The sequence below is a fragment of the Plasmodium cynomolgi genome, chromosome 5, assembly GCF_000321355.1.
Source record: "Plasmodium cynomolgi strain B DNA, chromosome 5, whole genome shotgun sequence".
NCBI lineage: Eukaryota > Apicomplexa > Aconoidasida > Haemosporida > Plasmodiidae > Plasmodium > Plasmodium cynomolgi.
Window position 1 is genome coordinate 1,094,666 of NC_020398.1, and position 27,385 is coordinate 1,122,050.

The 27,385-nt window shown below is 45.9% G+C and overlaps 5 protein-coding genes across 5 annotated transcripts; 3 read left to right on the top strand and 2 right to left on the bottom strand.

Moving 5' to 3' along the window:
- Window positions 1–1,893: 1,893 nt before the first annotated feature.
- PCYB_053470 (transcription factor with AP2 domain(s)) lies at window positions 1,894–11,931 on the top strand (the record flags this gene model as incomplete). The annotated part of the gene is made up of 2 exons (XM_004221228.1): window positions 1,894–3,035; window positions 3,069–11,931. 2 exons carry the CDS (start codon window positions 1,894–1,896, stop codon window positions 11,929–11,931), a joined length of 10,005 nt encoding a protein of 3,334 aa, XP_004221276.1.
- A 1,970-nt stretch (window positions 11,932–13,901) lies between these two features.
- PCYB_053480 (ribosome recycling factor) lies at window positions 13,902–14,549 on the top strand (the record flags this gene model as incomplete). Its single annotated transcript, XM_004221229.1, has 1 exon — window positions 13,902–14,549. A coding segment is annotated over one exon (648 nt), but the record flags the coding sequence as incomplete, so codon positions are not given.
- Window positions 14,550–15,029: 480 nt separating this feature from the next.
- PCYB_053490 (hypothetical protein) lies at window positions 15,030–16,588 on the bottom strand (the record flags this gene model as incomplete). The annotated part of the gene is made up of 6 exons (XM_004221230.1): window positions 15,030–15,096; window positions 15,258–15,312; window positions 15,431–15,555; window positions 15,730–15,851; window positions 16,130–16,188; window positions 16,387–16,588. The coding sequence occupies 6 exons, from the start codon at window positions 16,586–16,588 to the stop codon at window positions 15,030–15,032; spliced, it is 630 nt and encodes a 209-aa protein (XP_004221278.1).
- Window positions 16,589–17,734: 1,146 nt separating this feature from the next.
- Window positions 17,735–19,086, top strand: PCYB_053500 (hypothetical protein; the record flags this gene model as incomplete). The annotated part of the gene is made up of 1 exon (XM_004221231.1): window positions 17,735–19,086. A coding segment is annotated over one exon (1,352 nt), but the record flags the coding sequence as incomplete, so codon positions are not given.
- Window positions 19,087–19,139: 53 nt separating this feature from the next.
- On the bottom strand, window positions 19,140–26,386 carry PCYB_053510 (hypothetical protein; the record flags this gene model as incomplete). Its single annotated transcript, XM_004221232.1, has 8 exons — window positions 19,140–19,263; window positions 19,410–19,566; window positions 19,897–19,982; window positions 20,365–20,529; window positions 20,796–20,902; window positions 21,152–22,101; window positions 22,129–22,304; window positions 22,557–26,386. The coding sequence occupies 8 exons, from the start codon at window positions 26,384–26,386 to the stop codon at window positions 19,140–19,142; spliced, it is 5,595 nt and encodes a 1,864-aa protein (XP_004221280.1).
- Window positions 26,387–27,385: the final 999 nt, after the last annotated feature.

Sequence of the window (27,385 nt, forward strand, 5' to 3'; positions counted from 1 at the left end):
TTTCTCATCCACCCCCAATGATCAACTTAACTGCTTATTCTTGTTATAGATACCATCTGTGTTACATGTAAATAAATGCATACATAAAAAACAACATTGCCTGTTCATATTTTTTTTTTTTTTTTTTTTGACTGTTTTTTTTATACTGTTCATGCCTTTGCTCACTATTTTTTATGGCTTGCCAGTAAAAAAAAAATGGTTAGCTAGCATTTTTTTTTTTTTTTTTTTTAATTCAGTTAGCCAAAATTTATACATATGTAAATAAAAGCAAACATATGTACACATAACTGCGTATTCGTTTGCTAAACAATTTGAACTTTTTGAACTCGTTGGTATGTTGTAGTGTAAGTGCCTTTTTTTTTTTTTTTTTTCCACATTCCCACATACTTTCATTACGATATAATTTATGTGTTTCGCCTCATTTTACGTTTTATCGAAGTTTTGTTTTTAAGAAGGATTACGTGACAGTACATATCGTGTTCATGTACGTGGTGCGGTGTTAACTCGCGCAACGTTCACCCGCACAACATAGTCGCTTTATTGTCAGAAAAAAGCGAGTGAGTGATGCATTTTGCCCACTCAGTCATGTGAAAATTCGAATTAACAGCCACATTACATGCGCTTTTACATTTTTGCTTGTTTGTTCACCTTCCGCAATAACAATTTCTGAAGCTACCTGTTTGAAGGCGCCCGTGGTGACATCGTAAAATTTGTGTATACGTGTGCGCCACGCTTGCATACGGCCACAGAGGTGCATGTACGTACGTGTGCGACGTGTATGTACGACCTACATGTGTGTACGTATGTATGTATGTATGTATATGTATACATATACATGTGTGCATTCCTTCCCGCGTGTGTTCCTTAATCCACTCGAGAAGCGCGCTTCTTTCTCGCCTCGAATGCCCCTCGTAGCGTTAACTCTTTAATAACATGTTTGTTGTATCATTGCCGATGTTTGTGTACGTTCGAATTTTTAATGCTTATCACATATGCCTCATGCAATTATATTTTTGAAAGCTCCACGCTGCGTTACTATTTATTAATCAAAAAGGTTTGAGTCATTACGCCCTATTTATTTATTTTATTTTTTTTTTTTTCATTTTGTTCATTTTATTCCCCTTTTTTTTGATATTTTTACTCTACCAAGGTTTTAAATGCTTTTTGAACCCATTAACCTTTTTTTTAATACCCCCCCCCTAATTAACCCTGTTCGGTTCGTTCGAATACCCATCGTTACGTTAAACTCGTAGATCTGTTACACGGATTACGTAAGTGTGTGTGTGTGCGTTTGTGTGTGTTTGTGTCTGTTTGTGTGTGTTTGTGTCTGTTTGTGTGTATTTGTGTCTGTTTGTGTGCGCGTATGTACATATCTATATGTGTATATTTGCGCATCTGTTTGTGTGAATTCGTGTGCTTGCATACATATATATACGGTTTAATATATATGTGTGTACGTCTACATGTGTGCGTGTGCAGGCATATCAGCTGACGTGAGTACACCCTTGTACATGCGACGGTTGCCAACTTAATTAAATTATACTGTTAATTTTACATATTCTTTTTAAAATGTCAAGCAAGAAACAGTAAAATGTTAAGTAAACATTGTTAGTGGTACATATTTTATTTTTGAAAAGTCCCATCTTTTTTTTTTTTTAATTTATTTTTGCATATCTACGCTTCTCTCCCTTGGTGTGTATCTTTTTACGCGCCCCTTTTAATGGGAAAGACACCCACATTTTGCCACTACAACAGGCAGAAGGGAAGAAGCACATATATATATGTATGCATTTATATATATGTGCATACATCCTTGTGTATCTAATTAATATCATGGTATTGTTAAAACATATACATGCACCAACCGAAAATTGAAGTTATCGAGCCCAAAAAATGACTAGTTGTAGTCTTAAGTGTAGTATGTTACCCTGCGTACACATACGGAACACGAAAAATGAAGTAAATTTGGAAGACCCAAAGGAAGAAGGCACAATACAATGTTACAAAGATGAAATGAATATCAATGCAGAAGAAACGACGCATGTTAAAAGTGCAATCGATAATAATAATAATAATAATTTGTATGATAAGTCGTCCGACGATTTAAATACGAACTTTGAAATTTGCGTCAGCGGTGACGTGAACATGAGTAGCATGGACCCTGCGGCGTACGCGCAGCTCTTGGCCAACGAGAGCGAAAGTGCGCATGTGAACGCCACCGCGAGTGGCAGGGTGGTCGCCAACTTGAGTGAAAATGCCAATAGGACCACGTACGTCGACACGAACGCCGACGTGATCAGCGGTGTGAACAGCGCCACTCCCATGCGCGCCATTGACAGGGCGAACAGGAGCGCGAAAGTTAACGTGAATAAGTGCACCCAAATAAGAGATTTCAACCCCGAGGAGATGAAGGCGTCGTTCGAGCAGGATCGAAAGGACATCCTGCTGAACACCTACAACTACTACTTCTGCAATAGCTACGGGGACATAAACCAGAGCGATCACAAGAGCCAAGACGACACGAACGTGTACTACTACAAGCGGGTGTCCCTCAATTTTATGAATTACAATAACGACGCGGAGTATAAGGACTACGATGATGACAACGGCAATAATAGCAGCAGCAACGGAAATGACAGCAGTAACGGGATTGACAGCAGTAACGGGAACGACAGCAGTAACAGGATTGACAGCAGTAACGGGAACGACAGCAGTAACGGGAACGATAGCAGCAACGGTAACGCCAACAGTAACGCCAACAGTAACACCAGCAGTAAGGCCAACAGTAAGGCCAACAGTAACGCCAACAGTAACGCTAACAGTAACGCAAACGGTAACGCCAACGCGAATGCAAACGCGAATGCAAACGCGAATGCCAACGGTAGCCGGTGGGCCGAAAAGCCCTGCCAAGTAAAATTCAAGAAGTGCAACACGAATAACCTTTTTTTTAGAACCAATTCGTACGACAATGTATTTTTGAAGAAGATAAAGATCACGAGTGTCGACAATAAGTGCACCAGAAAAAGCATAAAAAAGTACAAAATTCCCTTTGAGCCCAATTTTTACAGTAACCGCTTCTTCTTCTCCGACAAGAACATAAATGAAGATCTGCATCCGCTGAGTGATAATTTCACAAAGTATTGCAGTTCCCTGTCCGTCAATTATAACAACGTCAACAGTAATGGTTGTAGGGACAACGCCGTTGTAAATAACGTTAGGAACAGCGACATTGGCCCTGGGAATCATGCCAGTGGTTTTAGAAACCCAGGAAGGCGCAACAACGCCAGTAGTAGCAACAGCACGAATACGTCATGCAGAGGTTTTCCTCGGTACTCCTACATTTTGCGATTCGAGGGCCCCCCTCCACATTTCCTCATTTTGAAATACAACAAAGTTACAAAGAAAGCTAACATAGTAAAAAAGGTGCCTGTGAATAAGAACATCTCGTTCAACCTTGCGAAATTTATTGCGGAAAAGTACATCCAAATTTTGAGAAAGAACTTAAGGAAGAAGGAGAAGAAAATGGAGAAGATGAGGAGCTCCGGGGTCGAAGCGAACGATGGTGAAGCGTACAATGGTGAAGCGTACAATGGTGAAGCAGACAATGGTGAAGCGTACAATGGTGAAGCAGACAATGGTGAAGCGGACAATGGTGAAGCGGACGAGGATGCAGTTTGTAATGGGACACATGCCAACAGCAACAAGGGAAGCAACCGAGGAAGCCGCAGCGAGTGCCCGAACGGCAGCCAGCACGAGAGCAACGACGCCTGTGACTCCAAGAAGAATATGGACTACAACAACAGCACCAACTGTGAAAGCTACCGGGGTAACTTTTTCAACTTTAGCACGAAGAATTATGATGATGATGACGTGAACAATAACAACAGCAGCGCCTGCAGCAGTAGCCTCCGTGACGACCATAACGGGGACAAGCTGGATAATGAGTTCGATAATGAGCACCATAATGAGCCCAATAATGAGCCGAGTAATGAGCACAATAATGAGCCAAGTAATGAGCCCAATAATGAGCACAATAATGAGCACAATAATGAGCACAATAACGAGCCAAATAACGAGCACAATAATGAGAACGAAAACAGCGACAACAGCCTCTTCAACCGCAGCGGGGGAAGCAGCGCGAAGAACAAGTTCGGCGCGAGGAGTCAAAACAGCTCGGACTGCTCCGCAAGCAAAAGCATCGAGCGGTTAAGTGACGAAAGACGAATGGCTGAAACCCCGCGCAAAGGCGAACAACCCTTCTACAGTGAACTGCTAATTAGTGAGAATTACGAGAACAACGACAGTAACGATCTGCAGAATATAGACATGAATTCGATAAGTTACGAAAATTGCAGCTCGGAAAATTTGCACGATGAGAAGCTCTGCACCTATGAGTACCTCAATATAGACTTAGACAATGTCGTTTTTAACACGGACACGGAGAAATACATCAAGTTTTTAAGCAACATAAAAATATACTACCTGCATAAGATGGATGACATGAGAAAGATCCTTCCTGGATGTGACGACTCGACGGGAAATAAGCTGGTCATTTTGGTGAAAATAAAGTATGAGACGTGCGTAAAGTCGAAGATCTTCATTTTTGAGAACGTGCAGGATATGATGAGTGAGTACGAGTACGTGGATGACGATTTGCTTGACAGTATGGAGCAGGGCGACGGCGAAAACACGATGCAGTTTATGCTGAGGAGGGGTGCGAGCATCGGCAGTAGTAATAGCGGCGCCTGTGGGGGGAATGCCTATTATGGGGCAAATCATGTGAAGAGCGAAAGCGGTAGCACCGGACCCAATGCGAATAGTAACAGCGAATCGGCGAACAGCGATTCTTTGGCGAAGGTGCCAACGGAGAGTGCATGCAGTGCGGGGATGGATGAGAATGGCGCGTCATTGTGCGAAGGGGGCAGCTCGAGTGGAGAAGCGAATCCGAAGAACGAAGCGCAGCACGATCGGGAAAGCGAGAAGAAAGGCGGCAGCGGCTCAAGCAGCAACAAGAACGATAGCGAGCCTGGGGTGTGCAAATTGGAGCACAGCGACTACCTGTTGAGCTCCGATTACGCGACCCAGGAGGCGGCAGTGAAGCGGGAGTTGTTGGAAGGAGAGGGGAATGACGTTGGCGGCGGAAGTAGCAGTAACGGTGGCACTGGCGAAACGGCGAAGCGCAATCTAGCGGAGGAGATGGAGAAAAAGTGCAACGCTTTAGGAATCATCCCCGCCGACAAGGCAAACCATGAAATGAACGAACGGAAGGCAAAAAAAATGACCATGAACTATAGGAGAAAAATCATTCACTTTATACGAAATAACGTGTACATAAATTCATACATATACGACTGCTTTGAAAATGTATACATGAATAATCAGTTTTTCAAGAACGACGTAATTATAGTGAACAATTTGTGTGAAGAGGATCAAATGGTTGATGACATCCCGGAGTACATATACGAATTGAACAAGTTTGTTTTTATTAAGTTTACCAAGTTTGATCATTACGTTAGGAAGAATCACAAAATTGCAGAAGGGTATATACAGTACTTGCTGCAGAGTAACATAAAGTGCATTAATAGGTATATGATAGGTATAAGGTGGGTTCCGGATATTTATGCTTATGAATATTATGTGTGCAAAATTATGGAGGGGAAGCCGAAAGGTGTTGAATTGAAAAACCAACAGAAGTATAACTACTCTCTGACGTTACAGAAAGACTCGAATGAGAAAACGTTGAAGTATTTGGTGGACTATGAGAATAAGGTTATTGACAATGTGTTGTGTGTTTTGCACGAATATTATCAGGCAAGTTTATTTACCGAGAAGTGCATCTTCAATTTGTTTAAGTTAGTTTTGCTGAGGGTGAGTCTTTACATTGGCGTTTTGAACACGAAGGTTATTACGCTGGATCTGGACAAGGCCATGTATCGAATGAAGAAGTTTTCGGAGCCCATAAGTTTGTGTGACAACTGCGCGGTTCCCGAGAATGAGGGCACGCCCAAGGGGTCGGAGAAGTTCCTCGCGGGGGATATCAGCGGCGCGGTGGAGTGCAGCACGGGTGAGCAGCAGCACGAGAGCGCGTGGAACAGCAGCCCCCTGCACGTGGGTGCCGCGGGCGGCGGGTACAGCCATGTGTACAGCGGGCTGGGTGGTATGGGCGGCAACATCGGAGGCAACATCGGCGGCAACTTCGGCAGCGGAAGGAACGCGAACTGTCACGTCAGCCTCGTGGGCCGCAACGATCATACCCAGGAGGAAGCAGATGCAAAGGCAAAGCACTCATCTGACAGCGACCCCAGCAATCTCCTGCAGGTGTACGACCCCTACAACGATTTGTTCCTCAAGAAGGAGAAGTACGAAAATGAGGGATACATGCAAAACAAATTAAGGAATAAAAAGAAGGTTAGTTACAACTTGGATAACACCTCCCTATCGTTGAGGACCCGACAGAAGAGAAAAAACTTTGCCATGTCGAAGGGCGGGGTTGGAGTCGCAATCGGTGGTGCTGCTTCTGGCAGCAACGAAGTCGGGGGAAGCGTAACAGGGGGGGAACCCTTCAGCATAAAGTACTACAGCTCGTCGGCGGATAACAACAAGGTAGGAAATTTAAATAATCACAAAAAGGAGTACTACTCTAATGCCAGCGATTTTAGCGGGGCATCCCATTTGACGGCGAAGCATAAGTACCACCTCCGCAGCAGCAATGCGCAGTCGACGGATAATTACTCCTCCGAGGAGTACGTGACCAGGATAAAGGTGAGGAACAGGAACAAGGGAAGGCGTAGGATGCTGTACAAATTGATGAATAAAAACGGGTTGATAGAACCGTACTGGTGGTTTTTCTACAATTTGTATGAAAACGCGACAATACAGGATAGCGGAAGCAATTGCAGCAGCACGAAGGGGAAGAAGAGTGGGATGATGCGCTCGTTGAAGTTGAAGGGAGGGAAGAGTAGCGGTGGCACGGCAGGCGGTGTGGGTGGCGACATCTCCGGAGGTGACGCCATTTCCACCGTGAGGAAAGGCCAACACAAGATGAGCAAGCTGTTCGGAAATTACGAGGGCAGCAAAAAGAAGACCCGCAAATCGCGCGAAAACGGTGAGAAGTACATCTACAGCAAATTGCTAGAAAAAACGTACAAGAGCAATTTAATGAACCATTTATGCCAGAAGAAGAATAAAATCAAGATCAAGTACATTTCGATGGTGCATGACATCATTTACAAAAAGTTTATTCTTTTGAGTAATACAATTTTCCCGAGAAATATACACGAGTCGGAAATATTGTACACGCTGTTCCCGCACGAGCCCCACACCTTCATGTTTTTGTACACGGATGACAATTTCCAGTATCAGAATGAGACGTTTTTGAAGTACGTAACGTTTAGTGACTACTTGATGAATATAAACCATTTGGGGGATGGCAGGAAGGGCGCGATGCTGATGCAGGGAGGTGCTGATAGCCATGCGCTAGGTGTCAGCGGTGGTATCAGCGGTGGCATCAGCGGCGGCATCAGCGGCGGCATCAGCGGCGGCATCAGCGGCGGTGTGGTTGCTGCTCCTTTTGGGGGGATTATCCCAGCTGATCTGTACGAAGGTGGGTTGCTATCTCTGGATGCGTGCAACGAGCTACAAAATGGGAACATAAATATGAACGTCCATGTTGGGAACAGCCGAGGAATCGATAAAGATTTTTACGTGGACCATTTGATTATAGACGGAGCGGAGGGGCTGGTCGATTCGTCCGCGAATGTGTTGTTGACAAATGGGAACTTAAAATATTCGAGCATCCCGAATTACGAAAGAGTGAAAAGTAGCCGACGCGATGCGTACTTGGGGCTGAGTGAAATTGGAGGAGGAAGGTCGGGGGCCCTCGGGTACAATGCACTGTTGAACATCGGTGGGGGTGTGGAGGACGGCCTGAACAATTTGGAGGGCCTAGGTTTTGGTGGTTACGACACAAATTACGCGTTCGGTGGAAATGGCGATCCTTACCGCCCGGGGAATGAGGCTGTCGGTGGAGGCGGTATTGTTGCCGGCGCGAATGCATACCTGGACACGCCTTCCAGCACGGGGCACAAAGTGTTCGGCTTTGAAAGGAGCAGAAGGGAAATCAAGCCAAACGAGTACTACGACTATTTTATGAACGACAAGAACTTGCTGGGTGGGAAGAACAAGTTTCACAACATTGGTGAGAAGAGAAGCGTTTCCAATACGACCTTCGGAAGGGGCAGTAAATATTACGACCATTATGGAGACCAAGAGGATAAGAAGAACACGAGCGACAATGACATTTCGCTGATTAAGAAGAGGAAGCATGGCAATAAGAGAACCAAGAGTAATAACCTATCAAGTGTGAAAAATTTTAGCAATTTGTGTAGTAGCAGTAAGAGCGACATGAACAACAATGGGCTGGGAAACAGTGCGCTGGATAGTAACGTCCACGAGGATTCAATGATCCCTATGGGTCCGCTCCCAACAGGGGTATACTTCGACTCTGCGCGAAAGCTTTGGAGATGTCAGTGGAAGGAAAATGGAAAGTTTAAGACGAAGGGGTTCAGCTTGATTCATTACAACACCCTGGAGGAGGCGAGAAAGCAGTGCATTCTGTACCGATGTGACGTGGGCAACATACCTGTCAAAAGTGAATGGCTGAATCCTGTGTACGTCAGTTCGTCCTACTTTTACAACAAGAAATATGCTAGCAGTGCGAATAACACCAATAACAGCGCAACGAATTATGCGACCCCGCATAAGGAGTTAAAAACGAGTTCTTTGAATTTGAATCGATTGAAGGAGAAAACGAACTGCGTGGAGAGAAATGGGAAAGGGTTCATGGACGGATCAAGCAAAGATTCGAGTGATCACTACTACGGCGTGGTTGGTGGTGCCGGTGCCGGTGGCGGGAGTGCAGTGGGAAGTGCGAGCGTTAATAGGTATTCCACGAGGAACAATACGGCCTCCAGCAATCTCAACTTGGTGAATAATGACAAGGGCAACGAGATAGACATTTCCATTTTGCAAGAATTCGTGACGAAGAATAAAGAAAATCAGAACGTCAATGAGAAGGTCGAGGGGGCGAATAACAACCATGGCATGGAAGACGTGGTAGGGGATATTAACGGCTTCTTTGAAAATGGAAGGGTGGAGAGCAGTGCAGTGAAGGAGATAGAGGAGGGACACCCGCAGGATCACCCCCACCCGCAGCAAGTGGTGGATGGTGGAGAAGAAAGTGGAGAGACCCTCGCCGGGAGGAGAAGCAAACGCATGAAGAGTAGCCCTAATCATGACACAAATTATAAGATAGAAACTAATGGCGAGTTGAAGGACTACTACCGAGGGGGTGGTGCCGAGGACTTTATCCCCACTTTGGAGAACGTGAATAATTTTGAGAACCTTCGAAGTGCGTTCAGTAAGAAAATTCTGAAGGAGATCCAAAGCGCGAACGCGGAAGGGAGCAACGGGGGCTACGACTTAATGGTTGGTGGAGGTAGTGTAGGGGTAAACCGCACTCCAGGAAACAACAATAGCAGTGACGGCTGCGATGCTGTGTCGAGCAACTTAGAGATGATGCTGAAGATGCTGCATAACAAGGACGGGAAGGAGGACGACCCATTTAAGGCCACTTTGAACGGAGTGAAGACGGAGAATGGACTCGCCTCAGGAGAGCCAGGCTTGGACGTGAGTCTTGGGAGCAAGGGGAACGCAGGCGAAGGCGCAGACGTGTACAGCATGTTACGTGGGGTTAAGAATGAGATGCTGCTGCAGAGCGACAATGAAAATAATTTGCCCTACTTCAATGGCATTCGAAAGAAGGGGAGGAAGCAGTTCAATAAGAAGGAGTTCCATTCGGTTATGAGAAAGGACGTAAACCGAGAGAAACGAAAGAGCGTAGTACCTCTGATGGATGTGGTGAATTCGTTGGACGTCATTGGAAGAAAGGGAAGCGAAGGGACGTTTATGGAAGACCCCGAGGATGGTAGCAGTTTGTTACTAAACGGTGGAAACATTTGTGAGAGCATCTCCGCGTTTGTTAAGTATGCCAGCGAGAATAATGAGTTCGCGGCGGGAGGTGGCGCAGAGGGAGGAGTGGCGGCAAACGGAGGGGGTGTGGGAGTCGGACTCGGTGCGTTGAGCATGAATAAGAGCCATGGCGAAAACGGAGGCCCCCCAGGTGGTGGTACCACCAGCAGTGGCCTGTCAAAGATGAGCAAGGGGATGAACGGAGTTGGCGACAAGGGAGGAGGAGAGTCCGCGTTGAGTAACAATTTCCCCGATATATTTTTTCAGGACATCAAGAACTTTTTAAACTTTGCTAAGGAGAGAGAGGATCTCGCAAAAGGGGTTAGCAGTGGTGCCGCTGGTGTGGTCGCAGACAATGTGGGTACGGGAAGCGGATTCGAGGGGGAGGAGCCGACCGGGGGGCTGGCCTACTTTAAGGGGAAGAACCGGAACGCCAGCAGCGCGAACAGTGAGTACGAGAATTACCTGAGATCGATCATGGTTCAGTACGAGAAGGAGGAGAAGCAGAAGCAGCAGAGGCAGAGGCAGAAGCAGCAGGAGCAGCAGCAGCACCTGCAGCAACGGCACCCGCAGCGGACGCCCAGGAAGAGCGAGCAGGGGGGCGGCGCTGGCGACGGTGCGTTTCCGCTGGATGACGGAGATTTGAACCCTGCGGGTGGTAGCGCGCTTAATAACCTGATCGGTGCGAGCCTTCTGGGCAACGAGCAAGGAGATGGCAGTAGCGGCGATAAGAAAGGAGGAGCAGACTACCTCGAATCTAACGAAGACGGCATTAACGGCAACGGCGTCGTAACGAACGACAAGGGGGAGAAGGACCAAGGCAAGAACCTCTCGGCTGGATTCTTTCAAAAGTATCTGAGCCTATTTAGCAGGAAGCAGCAGGGCACCACCGAAAGTAACAACCATGTGGAGGAGGACAACAATAATAACAGTAATAGTAATGGTAGCAGTAGTAATAGTAATGGTAGTAATAATAATGGTAACAAGGAGGGGGCTTCTCCCCCCGCGGCAGGAGGGGAGGAAGCCCCGGACAACTCCAAGTACGTGGAGTATCAGAGTCCAGAAAAAGAAACGAACGATTACAACACGAGGAAGAAGAAAAAAAAGGGCGACATGGCCTACTCCTTTATGAACAACAATGACTACTATTACTACGACGATGATAATTTTAATGACCACTTTAATGAAAACTACGACGAAGATCAGTTTAATGACCACTTTAATGAAAACTACGACGATGATAATTTTAACGACCACTTTAATGAGAACTTTAAGGAAAACGAGTATGGGAATAGTCACCACATGGTGGATGCTAATTTGGACCAGAAGTATTTGGGTGGATTTAATTATGGCCCTGGAGGGAACAGCATTACAGGTTCAGGTGTGTACGGGAAGAAGAAGGCCAAAATGAAAGGAAGTAAAAACAATGGTACAAGTGTTGGGGGGGGTAATGGTACTTTGGGAATTTTGTCCGACAATGAATCGAAGATGCTGGGAGGGAAAGTCGGTATGAATGGAGGTAAGAAGAAGAACAACCCTGGGGGAGGTGGATCCCCTGGAGGAGACATCGACATCAATTTGATAAAACAGTCGCTGCCGAAGGGCATTTATTATGACCATGCAAAGAAGTTATACCGAGTGCAGTATATCATAAACAACTCTATTAAGACGAAGGGGTTCAGTGTGAAGAAATTGGGGCTAGCTCAAGCGAAGATCGAGGCGGAGTCATTTCGGAACTTTTGCCTGGAGAACGGGCTTTTGAATTCGCGCAAGAGGAGAATAAACTCGCCGTATAACAAGAAGGAGGAGAAGAACTTCAAAATGATAAAGGATAACGAGGAGATCCTTTCCAACCTGCTCTACTTGTACAACACGAATAATGGGAAGCAGCCGATGCAGTGAGGTGGTACAGTAGACGAGGAGGAGGGCGCAGTAGAGAAGGAGCGGGGCGAAGAGAGTCCCACGCTGCTCCCCCCCCTACGTTATTTTTCACGCCCGCAGAAAGTTTGCGCCGTAGAAGATTTGCCCTGTCATATGCCACCCGTTAGTTGTTAGCACTCGAGGGCTACCGCGCGGTACATATATATAATACCTATTGACGTGCTGCACCTTTGCAGTTTTTTGAGTTTTCCGTTTGGAGTTCCGGAGTTTGTCTTTTGAAGTTTTCATTTTGAAGTTTTCCTTTTGAAGCTTTTCTTTTGAGTTTGTCTTTTGAAGTTTTCCTTTTGAAGCTTTTCTTTTGAGTTTGTCTTTTGAAGTTTTCCTTTTGAAGTTTTCCCTTTGAAGTTTTTCTTTGAATTTTCCTTTTGAAGTTTTCCTTATGAAGTTTTCCTTATGAAATTTGCCTTTGAATTTTGCCTTTGAATTTTGCCTTTAAATTTTTGCCCTTAATTTTGCCCTTTATTTTGCCTTTGAATTTTACCCTTAATTTTGCCCTTAACTTTGCCCTTAATTTTTCCCTCGAGTTTCATGTTGAATTTCCCTTTTTGAAAGCTTGCGAGCGTTTTTGCCTGATGTTTCTTCCGAAGGGAGGAATTGGGGAGGGGGGGAGCTGAAGTTTCCCCAAGTTGTAAACTGGCAGCCGAATTTGTGGATTCCGTTTTTTTTCAATTTGGACTTGACTGACCCCCCTGCTCCGTTGGCTCGTCAGCAGTTGCGCATATGTGCGTACCTGCGCTGCGTATCATTGTTGTTGGTGCGTTAGGAGCCTTTTTTTTTTCCCTGTTCCTTTTTTTTCCCTTTTTCCTTTTTTTTTCCTTTTAATAATTCACCTTTGACAAGAATTATCCTATTCACATTTTCAACCCCTTTTAAAACGATTTAACAATTAATTAATGAAAGGTTTTTTTTTTTTTTGATGGTGTGATGGTTCCCCAGCAGGTTGTGTGTGTGCGTGGCGAAATGAAGCGGTGGCTCATTTTTTGGCTAATACATACTACCTAGGGGAGTGAGTGCATCCGTCATCCGCATGATTGACACGCGGTTGCAGTGTAGGGTATATATGTATATGTGCGTGTATATACAAGTGGGACAACTATTTTGGAGGGAGACTATAACATGGCATGGGTGGTGCCCCTCTCCTCCAGGGATTGATGCAGCGCAATTTTTTTTTTGCGGGACAGATCAGATGACTAGGCGTGACTTACGACACATGCTCTGTACCATAAGGGTAGCAGACTTGCCTATAGTATATGTCGCTTCCCCAAATAAGTGCACTTATAATATGCTTGCAAAATTTTGCTTTGGGGCCAGTAAAGAAAAGTAGTGTGCCCCCCTCCCCTGTTTTATTCATCCCTGGATCATTTGAGCGGAGTGGAAGTAGCTGACGTTGTGAATTTTTTTTTTTTTTTAACAAGGGTGACAAATTTGCATGAGTTTTTTTTTTTTTTTTCACATCTGCTTTGTCGCTCAACAAGTTTGCTGTAACCCCCCATGCGGGGCCACTGACGAGGGTAGTTTTCTCCACTTTCTCAACCTTCTCCACTTTCTCCACTGCTCTGGATTGGAACGCCTTTTTTTTGCATCCAGTGTAGATGCGCGCTGCGATTTGTGAAGCGAGGCTGACCTTTTCTCGTGTTTCCAATTTCTCCCAAGTTGAGGGAGCACCCCGAGCACGTAGGGAGAGATAGCCCCTATATGTTATAGGCGTTCACGAGAGTACACGCAAAAGTGTAGGCACCTGCGCGGGTGTTTCTTTCGTCCGCCCTGGCTTCGTCCACCTCTTTTTCTGCTTCTCCCTCCTCTTCTTCTGCTTCTTCGTCCCCCTCTTCTTGTTCGCACTGTGGAGGCTTCCCCAGTTGGTACTGGAACTTCCATTTAAGGGCAGCACTGCGGTGACGTGCACAGCGTAGGGATCCGTATCGAGGAGCCAAATGAGGAAGCTCCTAGTGGAAGCAGCTCGGGTTGGCACCCCCAGAAATTACTACCACCTCCTTCTCGTCCCATCAATTACGCCGTTCATACCTCCTCTCCATGTGCAAAAAATTCCATTTGGAAGTAAAAAGAAAAAAGAAAAAGTGGACAAAGAGACGAAGAAACTTCGGAAATTTTTGAAAATATCTGGTATGAAAAATGATGCACAGTTGGAAGAAGCAGACGAGGTGAAACGGAGTGGACAGAGTGGACTGAGTGAACGGAGTGGACGGAGTCATGGAGAGAATGACGAACGAGAAAGAGATGCTACTACCCCGATGGAGGTAGACTACCAAGCATATGACGTGAAGGCACAAGAAATTCTTAAAGCTTTTGAGAAAAAAATGAAAAAAATATATGACAACAATTTAAGTGTCGATTTTTTTAACAACATCGTTATCGTGAAAGAGAAGCAAAATTTTCATTTGTCCGATTTAGCTCAAGTTGTTGTGAAGTCAGCCAAAGTGATTTATTTTTTCCCTTACATGACTAGCGATGCGCAGAGAATTATTTACCATTTGAAGATCAAGGACAATACATGGAACCCCACTATGTCGAATGACGGGCAGTATATTTTGCTGCATATCCCACCACTGACGGAGGATGTAAAGTTAAAGAAAAGGAAAGAAGCGAAGGAGCTTTTGGAAAAGATCAAAAATGACCTGCGCAATTTGCGGCACAGGATTCGCGACGATATTGCAAGACTTCTCCAGGCAGAGGAGTGGAAGATCGTCGAGCGGAACAAGCTGGACGCCTACATAAAGGGGAAGGTCAAGGCGATCGAGCAAATATACGAGGACTACGCGGAGGGGGGGCGGTAGAGCCGTAAAGCGGTTGGAGTGGCGAAGCGGTTGGAGTGGAGAAGCGGTTGGGGTGGTGAAGCGGTTGGGGTGGTGAAGCGGTTGGGGTGGTGAAGCGGTTGGGGTGGTGAAGCGGTTGGGGTGGTGAGGCGGTTTGCCTGGTTAGCCATGTTAACGCCATTCCGCTGTTCTCCCCTACCCAAATTCCCCTTTTTCTTTTTTTTAAAACCATTGCTTGCGCGCTGCAGCGCTGGTTAACCTCGTTCGAGCAGGACCAAATCACACGCCTCATTCTTTAAGAGCAACTTGGAGGCCCCCCTTTTGGTCCCGCACGTCCAGATAGCTTGTGCATTCCCTGGGGTTGAAAAAGAAGGAAAAAAAAAAAAGGAGAATTTTTTTTCACAACTGCAGTGTGAGCCCTGCTTCGCGGTTATGAATAAAGAGAGACGAATGTATGTCTTCGTGTGACACTTGTTTTTATCTGTTAATTTTATTTTTTTTTTTTTCTTTTTTCACCCTGGGTAGTAGGTCAACATGTGCCTCTTGGTGAAGTAATAAATATTATCGCTCTCTGCTGTTGGAAGGGAGACAGTGTGATGAGTGACACTGCGTGGGATAAAAAGACAGAGGTGGTTACGCTTCGCACCTTGTTTTGTGATAATAACAACCAAAGGAAATGCATTGCTTACCTGTGTTCATCGAAAAATCCGGGACGATTCTCTTCACGTAGGCCAGGACGTCCTCCACGTCGAGCTTTAGCGTCGTCGCGATGTAGAATACCAGCAGGGAGAGAATCTTCTCAAGGGAGATGTAGCTGCAGGGTAGAAAAAAGGTTGTGACGGGACGGCGCGGTGTGTAACCCTTTTTTTACTCCGCGTAAAGAGCATTACACGTGTGTTATTTTCGTAAGTGCTGGGTGGGTTGCGCCGACTCTGCGGGGAATTCATCTCGCGGATGCTCCTTTTCCCCTCTCTGTCCAGCTTAATACCTGTGGATAAAGACCCTATTTTCGCCATTTTCAAAGAGGATCTCATCCAGCAGAAATTTCAAGTGGGTACAATGGGTGAAGTTGTAATCTCTCTCCAGGTCGATGATGTAGTACTCGAACTTCTGTGTCAGTAGGGGTGGGTGGGAGAGCACCGTTTGGAAAGTAAACGTTGCACAAATGGGGAGCATGCACAAAGGGGGAGCATGCACAAAGGGGGAGCATGCACAAAGGGGGGAGTATGCACAAATGGGGAGTAAGCACAAATGGGGAGTAAGCACAAAGGGGGAGGATGCACAAATGGGGAGCATGCACAACGGGGCAGATGTGTGGGTTCATATGCCCAGCAAAGATGCTGAACCCACGGAGGTAGATGCACGCATCTGCAGCAGAACCCACTTACATGTGGGTAAATTATCCTAGCCATTTGATATTCTTCGTTGCACCTTACGATGATGATGTCTGTGGCAAGGAGGGGGTTCACCGGGTTGTCCGCATTTGGGTAGTGGTCGACACTGCAGATGCGCCCCCCGCGGGCACTAAGGTGCGGTTCGATCGTATGATTATCTCTCCGCCATACTGCCTATTCGGCGCGATGCCACTATGCTCATTCGGCGCGATGCCACTATGCTCATTCGGCGTTGTCCCCTCCCTCTGTACGCGTGATGCCGATGCTGCCGAGGAGCAGGATGTTCTTGGAGTCTTCGTAGTCCCCCACATAAACCCTAGTTATAATTTCCCTGAGGCCCCTTTTATATGCATCCCCTACTTCCTTCTCCTCCTCGTCGTTGCCCCGTTTGGCTTCCGTTGCGAGCAGGCCCACCGGCAGTTGGCGTACGTGGGTTCCTTCGGGGGTGCTCATGGTTGCTTGTGTTCATGCTCGTTGGCTCTGTCCCGCTTCGTTCGGGAGCGCCTTTCAAAAGGGATACACAGGGGGGCAAAAAAAAACATTCAAAAAGGTATGCAAAAAGGTAGGCAAAAAGGTATGCAAAAAATGTGCAAAAAAATAAACTTACACAAAAAAGTTCCCAAATGAGGGGAATAACTGCATGATTACCCTAAAGGGCGACCGCTTCCTCCCTTCTGGTGGCTCACTTTTCGTAAAAATTGAAAAAAAAGGGCCAAAGGAAAACCGACTCGAATGTCCTTTGGGGCTCAGTAGACACGCGAGCGGGGGGTGAGAAGTGGAGGCGGAAAAGCGGGGACGAAAATCGCCGCGCGAAAATTGGTGCGCGAAAAATCGTGCGTGAAAAATTGTGCGTGAAAAATCGTGCGCCGGAATTTTCTGCGGCGGAAAACTGCGCGAACGGTTGGGCAGTCGCATCGTTCTCATCATGATCATGAGAGTTTGTTCGGGGTGGAAACAAATTACATCTTTCGTTTGTCTCGTTTGCCTCGTTTGTCCCGTTTGACCCGTTTGTCCCGTTTGACCCGTTTGTCCCGTTTGACCCGTTTGTCCCGTTTGAGTCCTCGCTAGGGTGCACATTTCCATGTATCTGTGCATGTGCCTGCGTGCCAACATGCTGTGACGCGCGCGCGCGAAAACGAGGGGAAAATTGGCCCATCGCGCGTGAGCGAAAAGTACGAGCAGTGTTGCTGCGGTGTGGTATCGCGGCGGATAGCGGAAGATAGAAAAACATAGCCTCAGTGAGCTGCACAGAGCGGCACGGAGCGGTACAGAGCGATGCGTCACACTGCATACCATCCCATCGCGACGCTTTCACCCCGAGCGGTAACCTCTTTCAGGGGGAACATACGCCGCACATACATACACACGAAAGCGAGGCTAAATTAGCCACGCAAAAAAAAAAAAAAAAAAAAAAAAAAAAATATATATATATGTATGTATATATAATAGAGAGGGGTAGAAGTTGCCAGTTCGTGAGTGCCATCCCGGATTAGCCGATCGGAAGCAGATCTCTGCTGTGGGGGAGAGTAACCACCGTGCAGTGATTCTTCCACGGCATCCCCACAACACATACACGCATACGGAGGTGAGAAAAAAAGAATGGAGTACTACGGAAGGGAGAAGAACCGGTGGGTGAACCAAAATGAAACAATGAACAGAGTAGAGAGAAGCAAAGAGGATAATTACGTTTTCATCGATGAAAAATATAAAAATTATTTTGACAAGATAAGTGACATATTTGAAGACAAGGTAGAGTACATACTTAAGAAGCATTTTAAGAAGAACGAGCCGACGAATAAAAACAAACTGCTCTGCTTAAACGTATGTGTGTTGTGGCAGAAGAAGTTCTTGGTTCTGCTGAGTAGAAGCCTGAATGAGTTCGAGGCGTATAGGAAGAGGCACGAGTTGAAGGATGGCGAAGAGCGGCAAAGAGGCGAAGAGCCGGGGAAGGCTGCAAACGAACCCGGGCAGGACAGAAATGAAAAAAATGGAGACAACCAACGCACAGAACAGTTAAAGAGCTTCATTAAAAACGTAAAGGTAGTGAATAACCAAAGCATCGAAGTTGTATATGATGCGAACGAACTGGGAGATGATGGTAGACCGTGTGCTGAACTGACGACGGATGAAATTTATTACCTCCTGGTGGAATCCAAAAAAAGTGAAAACGATTTAAAAAAAAATATATTCACATTTTTGAAGTACCTTCCTCTTTTTATCAAGTGTATAGAAAATAAAAGTTTAATCGAAAAGTCCATCTTAGAATCGAAGCTTCTTCTAAATGATACCCAAGGGAGAAACCCTAATAATGAGGAAGAGGTTCCCCATTCGGATGAAGTAAATGTGAATATGAATCACACACAGGAAAGTCTGTCCCCCATGGAAATACAAAAAAAATTAGACGAAATTGTACATTTTGATTGTAATTTGTCAGAAAATTTGGAGACAATTTTTAAGGCAGGAGTAGGTATCATAGATATGACGAATGGGAAGAAATTTCGTATCGGTGGGATGGATCCCTTGGATGGTGGTACCCACGTGGATAATGATGCGGATAAGCAGACCATCAATCGGATGGAAAACCAACAGGAACACGATGATGACACAAAGGATGAGTACTTCCAACATCATGCCACCTTTAACAATTTGGCAGATTTATCTAAAAATTTTTTCAGTAAAAAAAATAACACCTCACTTATTCTCCCTCTATCAAAGATTAACGATCTGTCTCTCATAAATAATATAAGTACCAGGTCGAACAACGATGCTAAGGAAGAGCTCTCCGAAAGTGAAGCTGCTTTCTACATTTACAAAAATAACATGGAAAAACTCAACCTCTACGGGATGGATTTACTCATCAATTTAAACAATAAATTGATTTACAAAATTAATCATATTTATAGCCTTATTCAATTTTACTCCATGTTGGCGAAGGATGTATTCAACGAGGGGTAGCTCTCCGTGCAGCGGAGTTTCTTTCCTGGCTAGATCGAAACGTTCACTCTCACTCGTAGTACCTACGGTGCTCCTTCACATCGTTGGAAATTATTTTTATTATTTCCTTTTTCTTCCCGTCTAGCGCTTTGGCCATGTGTGCGTAAAGCCTTTCCCCGTACTTGTTCATTTTGCTGCAAAGAGGGAGGGGAGGGGGGATGAAGACGGGGAAGGCGTCAAACGGGCGTAGTGCCCTGTTGCTGACCGCAATGGGGGATAGCCATTTCTTCCCCCTTCTCTCCCTTTTTTTTTTTTTTTTCCATTTTAAAAACATGCTCACTTCTCCAATTTTTTAGCAATGTAGAGATTTTCCTCGCTGTAGGGCAGGTAGAGAATCTCCGCGCTCGCCTTCCGCTTCGCGCCGCTGTCCGTTTGTCTGTGGTCGTCCGTGGGGCCGTACGATTTGTCGATCTTTTTGACGATGTCGCTCAGGTCGTCTTAGCAAGTGGGGGGGAACGCGCGTGTGGATATGTGAGTGTGGATAAGAATGGCGATGCGAATGGCGATGCGAATGGCGATGCGAATGTCGATGAGAATGGCGATGCGAATGGCGATGCGAATGTCGATGAGAATGGCGATGCGAATGGCGATGCGAATGGCGATGCGAATGGCGATGCGAATGTCGATGCGAGTGCCGATGTGAGTGCCGATGCGAGTGCCGATGCGAATGCCGATGCGAGTGCCGATGCGAATGCCGATGCGTACGCATGTGCATGGCTTCATCTCCGCAGGTCCCCTTTTCGCAAAGGAGCGCGACAATTACGTACAGTCAGAGGACATGTCCACGTGGTGAATTTTTAGAAAGGTCACGTTTCCCTCCCCTTTTGCGTTCGCCTTTTCTGGGGGAGTGTCTCTACCGCGGGGGAGAAAAGGTCAAGATGGCACAAATTGGGGTGCAACTATGGGATCTACGTTTCTATTGGGATGCTTTATTTTAAGCTGTTTTGGTAATTTGCCCCCTGGAGCGACTCCCCTGGGGGGGTGCATACACACGGGTACCCCCACCCGTCAGATGCCTACTTTTTTCTCTCTCTCTCTGTCTATCTATCTGCCTATCTATCTCTATCTCTACCTATCTACCTATCTATCTCTATCTCTATCTATCTCCCCCTCTCTCATTTGTTTACGTTCTTCCACTCGAGAAAGGAGCAGCGGGCAAGAGACTTAACACATGAACAAAAAAAATGACATTGCTGCACAGATTGTCGTGCAAATATCTCAGATGGCTTGCCAACATGTCCCTTATGGTTGAAACGTAGGAATCGAATAGGGACTTTATGGCTTCTTTCCTCTTTGTGACTTGGCTAGCTGTGTTGTCTCCTGTGTCTGTAACTTTGAGCCTCTCGTTTAATTCTTTAAATTTTTTCAGCAGATTTTTTTGCAGGGTGTTTATTCGTTCGCTGTGGGATGGAATGACATAGCGTATAACTGGGGTGATTTATCGCTCGGGTGGTGAGGCGACGCTTTTTTGCTAAAATGTGGGCTGTGCACATTGGAGGAGTGATCCTCTCTGCGGTTTCTACGGGGCGGTGTTCCTGCAGCTGAGGTTTCTACGGAGTGGTCTTCCTGCAGCTGAGGTTTATACGGGGTGGTATTCCTGCAGCTGAGGTTTATACGGGGTGGTATTCCTGCAGCTGAGGTTTACTCCTTTTGAATGGATTCTTACGTGCACAGCGACTCGTGCCGCTTATAGATGCAGCGGAAGGTGAAGTAGGCGGCTTTCTTTGACAGGATTTTCAAATAAGTGGCCAGGGTGGAAATGTCGTCCGCGTACTGGCGAAGGGGTGCAATCGGGGAAGGGGCACCGCCACCATGTGTTGCGTTCGCAGGGGTTCTCACATGGGTGTGGCATGCATGGGAGTGGCATACAAATGGGTGTGGCATACAGGGGAGAGGCATACACCGGAGTGGCACACACCGGAGTGGTTGCAGTTGTGCACACAGGGCATCTTCTTCACTGGGGAGAGAAGAACTGCTTGCGGTGAGCTGGTGGAGCAGCCCTTTGTGCGTAATGAACCCTACCTCGCTGTGTATCTTCCCAACATGTATGTCGTTTCCAGTGTCGGAATGCAGACCGCGAAGTTGAGCAAAAGTTCTCTCGAACAGTTCCGACACGGTCTCCTTTTCAAATTTAAACAAATGAATCAGCTCCGTTCTACGTGACACATGGTCGGGACAAAATACAAAAGAAGACGTGGCTTTCTTGTTCACCATTAGGTCAGTCAGCTGGATTTTCTTGTTGTTTAAATTTTCCGTCAGTATGTTATTTTTATATATGGCATGTGAAAGGTCGTATGAGATGAATAGCGAATGGTTGTATTTTGGTTGTCTCTCCTTGGGGAGAGCCTTGGCGAGGCCCTTCCGCGGAGTTACTTGCACTACGTTACTAATTAGGTGGATAATGTACATACATGTGTAGAGAAAAAACTTCACATCTAGATAGTCCCTTCGGATAAGTTCATTCTCTGCATAGGAGGACCCATCAGGGGGGTGCACTTTCCCAGGGGGGTGAACCTTTCCAGGGTGATGCACCTTTCCAGGGTGCTGACCTTTCGCGATGGTTGGTTCACTGTTCTTGCCGCCATTCCGTTCCTGAGGATCTGTCTCCTTGCTGACTCGAGTATGCTTCTTCGTTCCCCCTTCGGAGGTCCCCTTGCCGCTCCGTTTTACCTTCACCCCACTGGGTGTGATTCTTTGTGTGCTGCTGAAGTTCGTCTTTGTGTCGAACGCGCTGGTCTCGTTTTCTGCCCCAGTGTCAGGTTTAGGGACGCACTTCTGGGGTGGAACCGTCTCGCATGAAGACTCCTCCACGTCCCGTTGCTTTCCCATTTGGTCGATCCCTTTGGCCCCTTCTTGTTCTTCCCCCCCTTTAGGTCCCCCTCCCCTATCGAAGAGGCCAAAGGTGAGGTAGTCATCCGGGCTCTCCTGCAATCCGGTATCTTTGGAGAACACCAAGTTGGGCAGGTGCGGATCTATCATGCGAGAGAGAAAAAAATTACTCACAATGGAGTCCTGTCGTGCTAAGTCCAGCTCGTATCTTTTTTCTATTTTTCGGAATGTGCCAATTTGATAGATGCAGTTTTGCACTCGGGTGAACTTGTCCTGGAGGTTTAAGTGGTGGGTCCTCGGGGGGGCCGCGTTGGCGAAGTTGGAGAAGTTGGCCCCGTTCACAACGCTAACAGGGGTAGCAGAGGTAGCAGGGGTAGCAGGGGTAGCGGGAGTAACAGGGGTCGCATGGCTAACAGGGCTAACGGGGCTATGCGTGCTTGCCACCCTCGGCGCGTTGGACCCCCCCTTGCCACTCTGCGCGTCCCTGGGCGACCTTTCCATCTTAAGGGAGACCCTAGACGCGTATGCTGGGTGCCTAGCCTTGGTCTCCGCAGGATATGGCACCCCCGCACTTTGTCCGCTGGCCTGCCCAATACACACCCTGATCTGATAAACTAGAAGATAAAAAATGAGGAGGTTATTTTTTATTTCCTCCTTTGTGATCAGATAGTCAATCATTTGTCTATCTGTCGGAGGTGGTGCTGTTCCAGATTGGCCCCCCCTGTTGGAGCTTCTGCACGAAATGGCCCGAAATTTGTTGTTAAATATATACTCATTGGCACTGAACAGATTTTCGATGTCTTGTCTTTTCTTCGAAATGGAAAGAAGGAGAAAATTTGAATTATGCAAAAACGTTTCAATTGTACCCAAGTCGACGTTGGTTTGGCTAGTCCTAATGAGCATGGTGTAATAAGTGTCTACCTTTTTAATTTCTGCTCTTAGTTCTTTCTCCCCACATAGTAACTGTTCCCTAAGTGATTTGAAGCTACCTTTGAATGCTTCCGCCAGTTGGGTGTACCCCCTGGGGAAGTTGTCCTGGTTGTGGTCGTCGTTGTCCTGATCGTTGTCGCTACCCTGGTCGTGGTCGTCTCTTTTTCGCTCGAGCATTTTCTCCATGAGGCAGATGATCTTTTTAAAGTGTTGGTAATCCTCCCAGTTTTCTTTCGTCACCTGTTCATATTCCTTCACCAATTGGGACAATTTTTTGGAAGCGTTATCAAACGTTTTTTTATTTGCTTTATATTTTTCCTCCAATTTGATGGCTATCTCTTTGATTTTTTCTTCATCTCTGCGGAGCTGTTCTTCTAACTTATCCGCCTCTATTTCTTGGCAGCATTTTATGCATTCGCTTTCGGATCTCATTTTTGTCTTTAGCAGGTGTTCGAATAGAATCTCTTTAAATCGCTCGTAGTAGGAGGAGGTAAAATTTTGGAAGAGCTGTTTTAGGAGGTCCTCGTTGAATAGCAGCTCGTCGGGTAGCAATAGCTTGGGGACTTGAGGCATTGGAGGGGGTGTCTCCTCAGAGTGAGTCCCGTCAGGATTAACCTCCTGGTTGGAATAGTTTTCCCTGTTCGCTTCCCCCTTCTGCTGAGTGTACTCTCTTCTAATCTGCGCAATGTTTGACTTAATGTTGCTTTCCTTTTTCTTCTCTGCGTAGGAAGTCTTTTTTTCTGTTTGTCCAGCAGGCCGTGTCTTCCCTTTGACGGTCCTTTCGAGACCACCTGCAATATTACTGCTACGGTGTAGCAGCTCCATCATGTTACCCCTATAACTCATGTAGGTGTGGTACCAAATGGTTTCTGCGTCGTACGTGTATATATGTTTGTCTCCGACTAGCTGTCTAATTATATTCCTTTCATTGTCATCGCTGTTTCTTTTTTGTTGGCCCTTTACATTACTGTGCTTTCCCTCACCTGGGTTGGCCTTTATGCCACCTCTCTCGTTATCCCTCCGAACAGATAGCGTCTCCCCCTCTGCATTTATCACCTTGGCTTTGCTCAAAGCGGAGAAGAAGAAATCCCCCCACAGACGTTTCGACTGCGCCAAGAGAGTCTCATTAATGGTTCGAGCTTCTTCTTCCCCATGTGTTACATAGCTTTCTAATTTCTTCATCGCTTCGTCCTTAATGGATAGCAACCTTTTCATCTCCAAATGATCCTTACAATGCAGACATTTCATCACAACGGAGTTATACTCTCTCAACAGTGTGTCATAGTTAGAGAGGAATAAACGATTCTGCTGAATGCATTTGTTGAGAGATTCATTTATTTTCCTTTCAACATGGGAGGTCATTAAGAGTATGTCACTTTTTAAGGTCTCCAAAATGGAGAAAAAGGAGAGTATGAAATAATCATCTCTCAAATTTATCATGTTATAATGAGTCAGAATATTTTTTGTAATTTTTTTGAAAATATTTTTATTTTTGCAAACTTGTGCGAAGATCATTTCGTGACTGTGTTTTTCATTTTGCTGGGTTACTCCATTTGGGTTATCTTCCATGCGGTTAACCTCAGGGTGGTTTCCTTCTTTGTTGTGTTTCTCCATACTTGGTTCCTCCTTTGGGTGGTCTTCCCTTTTTACTTCTCCCTGTATATTCCGTTTTGGCGTTACGTTGGTCCTCCCTGGGGTGGTGTCTGTCTGATTCGCCTTCCCAGCACACTGCTCCTTTTTGAGCCATTTTGGGGAAAACATTTTGGGAGTCTCCCTCCAAGGCGGCCTTCCCCCAGCAGTGGCTGTCGCTGTTGTCGTGGCCGCCTCCTCTGCTGTGCCCCCCCCGACGGCAGCCGCGAAATTTTCCAAGTGGAAGAACGTGTGCAGGATGACCTCCCTGTAGCGGACCATTTCTGTCTTTATCTCCTCGTACCTCCTGAGGTACTGCTCATAGTGTTGATTCGCATTCTGGTAGATGTCGGAGTAATGCCGTGGGTGGTGTTTCGCCGCTTCGTCCTGCGTTGCCCCGCCTGCTCCATCTTCTGCTCCCCCCTGCTGAGAGGCTAAGAAGCCAGAGAAGAACTGGTCAGGCGCGAAGCCAACCCTTCTGGCGTACACAGTATTGTAATTATCTTCGAACATAGCAATGAGGCGGTTAAAAACCTTATCCGTGGATAAACTATTGAGGTAATTTTGCGAGATGATGGAGTAGACGTAGCAGACGTCTCGATAGCTCTGTTGATGAAGGATGTCTCGGAGGAAAATATATTCACATCGGTGATATTTTTCGTACAAATAATTATACGTCTTCGTTATGTAATCATTAAAGTAAGTGAGAAAGTCGAGAAAAAATTGTTTTCCCCTTTCCATTTCGGTAGTAATAAATTGGGAAGCTTCCTCTGTGCTGAAGAATATTTTTTCCTTCATTTTCGCTTGCAGATGGTGAGTGCTGTCATTCATTCCTTTGATTACCCTTTCGTGTTTCCTCTCAAAATGGGAAATAAATTTTTTAATTTTTTCATTCATGTTGGTAAATAGATTTTGTACACATTGCCATTTCTCTGTGATGTCTTCTCTTTTTTTGTCTACCTTTTTTTTGATCTCATTTAGTATGCATTTTTTTGTATTTTCTGAGCAGTCCTTCATGATGGGTGTGCTGCTCATTTGGGGGCCATCCACTGCGTTGTCACTTGTTGGGATGAATTTCTCACATACTTTTGTCTCCATCAGAATTGTGTAGTATGTAACATAGAAGTTGTTATTTTTTATTTTTCCTTGTGAGTTCTCTTCCCTTGGTGATGGATCCCCATCCCATTTTAATTGAAATGCTTCTTTTGTGAGTCTTTCCACCTGGGTCAGTATGCTCTCCATTTCGCTCTTTAGCAAATTCGCCTTTAAAAACGTTTCGCTTTTTATTTCCTCTATGCAGTTGTCGACCTCTCTGTGATAGTCCTTTATCAATCTATATGAATCACCTTCTGCCTTGCTCAAATATCTGTGCATTCTTTTTATACGTAGTTTCTTCATTTTTTCCATTGGGTTATTTATAGCGTTATGTAGGGAGTGTTCATTTGTGTGTCCCTCATTCAGTCCTGCTCTTTCTTTGTTGAATGTTATCTCAGTTTGATGGTTCCCTTCGATGTTTACTGTATCTCTTGTGTGATTATATCCCGTCTTGCTTTCCTTCCGTTGTGTCTCCCTTCCATTCTCCTGATTGTACTGTTCATTGTATTTGTTTTCCTCGTCTGAGGTTTCTCTACTCCTCCTCTCCGCATGCGCTTCCACACATCTCATGACTTGTGCGATGTTGTCCGTCTGGTTTGTCACTTTCCCCCCTTCAATTATGTGCACATAATTTTTTGCCAACTCGTCATTCCGCCGTTCTGTAAAATTCCTTTTATCGAATTTTTTTTCCTCCTGAGCGGATAAATTTTCCTCTCTCTTTTTTTTACTCTCCAAGAAGGAGTTCATTTTTTCACTGAAATTTGTTTTCTTCATTTTTTCATCACCACATCAATTTTGTTTGGCCCCTTCCCGATGAGTTATTCTGCTATTCGTTATTGCTCCCCTGTGTATGCTGAACATGCTGAACATGCTGAATATGCTGAATGTGCTGAAGCGAGTACTGTCGTTATCCGTGTCAGTCTTTTGCGAGCATCCAAATGGAGGCCATAATTTAAGGTGCGCGAAGTGTAAAGCGGAAGTATATGGCACACTTCGGGCCCCCCAAGGCTTAAAATGTCTTTGCCACACGTGCGTACACACACGTAGGTAGACGAACCGGGGAGAGCTCACACCCATACAGGGGTTCACCAGGGGGGAAGAGGTAAACTGGTCGACCGAGACAAATGGTTATTATTTTTGAGCGGCATTCAAAAAAGAAAAAGAAAAAGTGGAAAAAATGGCAAAGTGGCAAAATGGCAAAGTGGCAAATGGCGAAGTGGCAAATGACAAATGGCAAATCGCAAAACTTCGAATCCGTGGGGCCAATTTTATCGCCGAAAAAAGGCATGTGATGTGCGGAGGGCAGCCAACGTGACGGTCTTGACCATGCAGACCAGTTTTGCCCAAACGAAAAAAATTGCACTTCAACGTTTGGCGCGACTTCTAAATAGGTAAAAGCTTGCGCATCAGCAAATTGGACAAACGGAGTAGAGAGAAGCATAAGAATGCGTTCCCTTGTGCATGTGGCGAAAGGAGATCCACCCCCCCTGTCTTGCGCACATTTGGAGAGAGACAGAGGGGGGGGGGAGAAGACCCGAACATGCACTCCTTTTGGCCTTTTCCTTTTTTTATATCAAATTAGATAGTGTCATGAGCATATTTGAAGACTCATACGAATGCCCTTATGTAGAGGAAGAAGGCAAAAAAAAAAAAAAAAAAATTCCCCCTCTCTTCAAAATGACAAATGTGCGGGGAGATACGGGTTACTAGTTTTGCACACAGGATTGTTGGGTGGGCCTTGTGGCATGTTATAACTTCATCTAGGTGATTTCG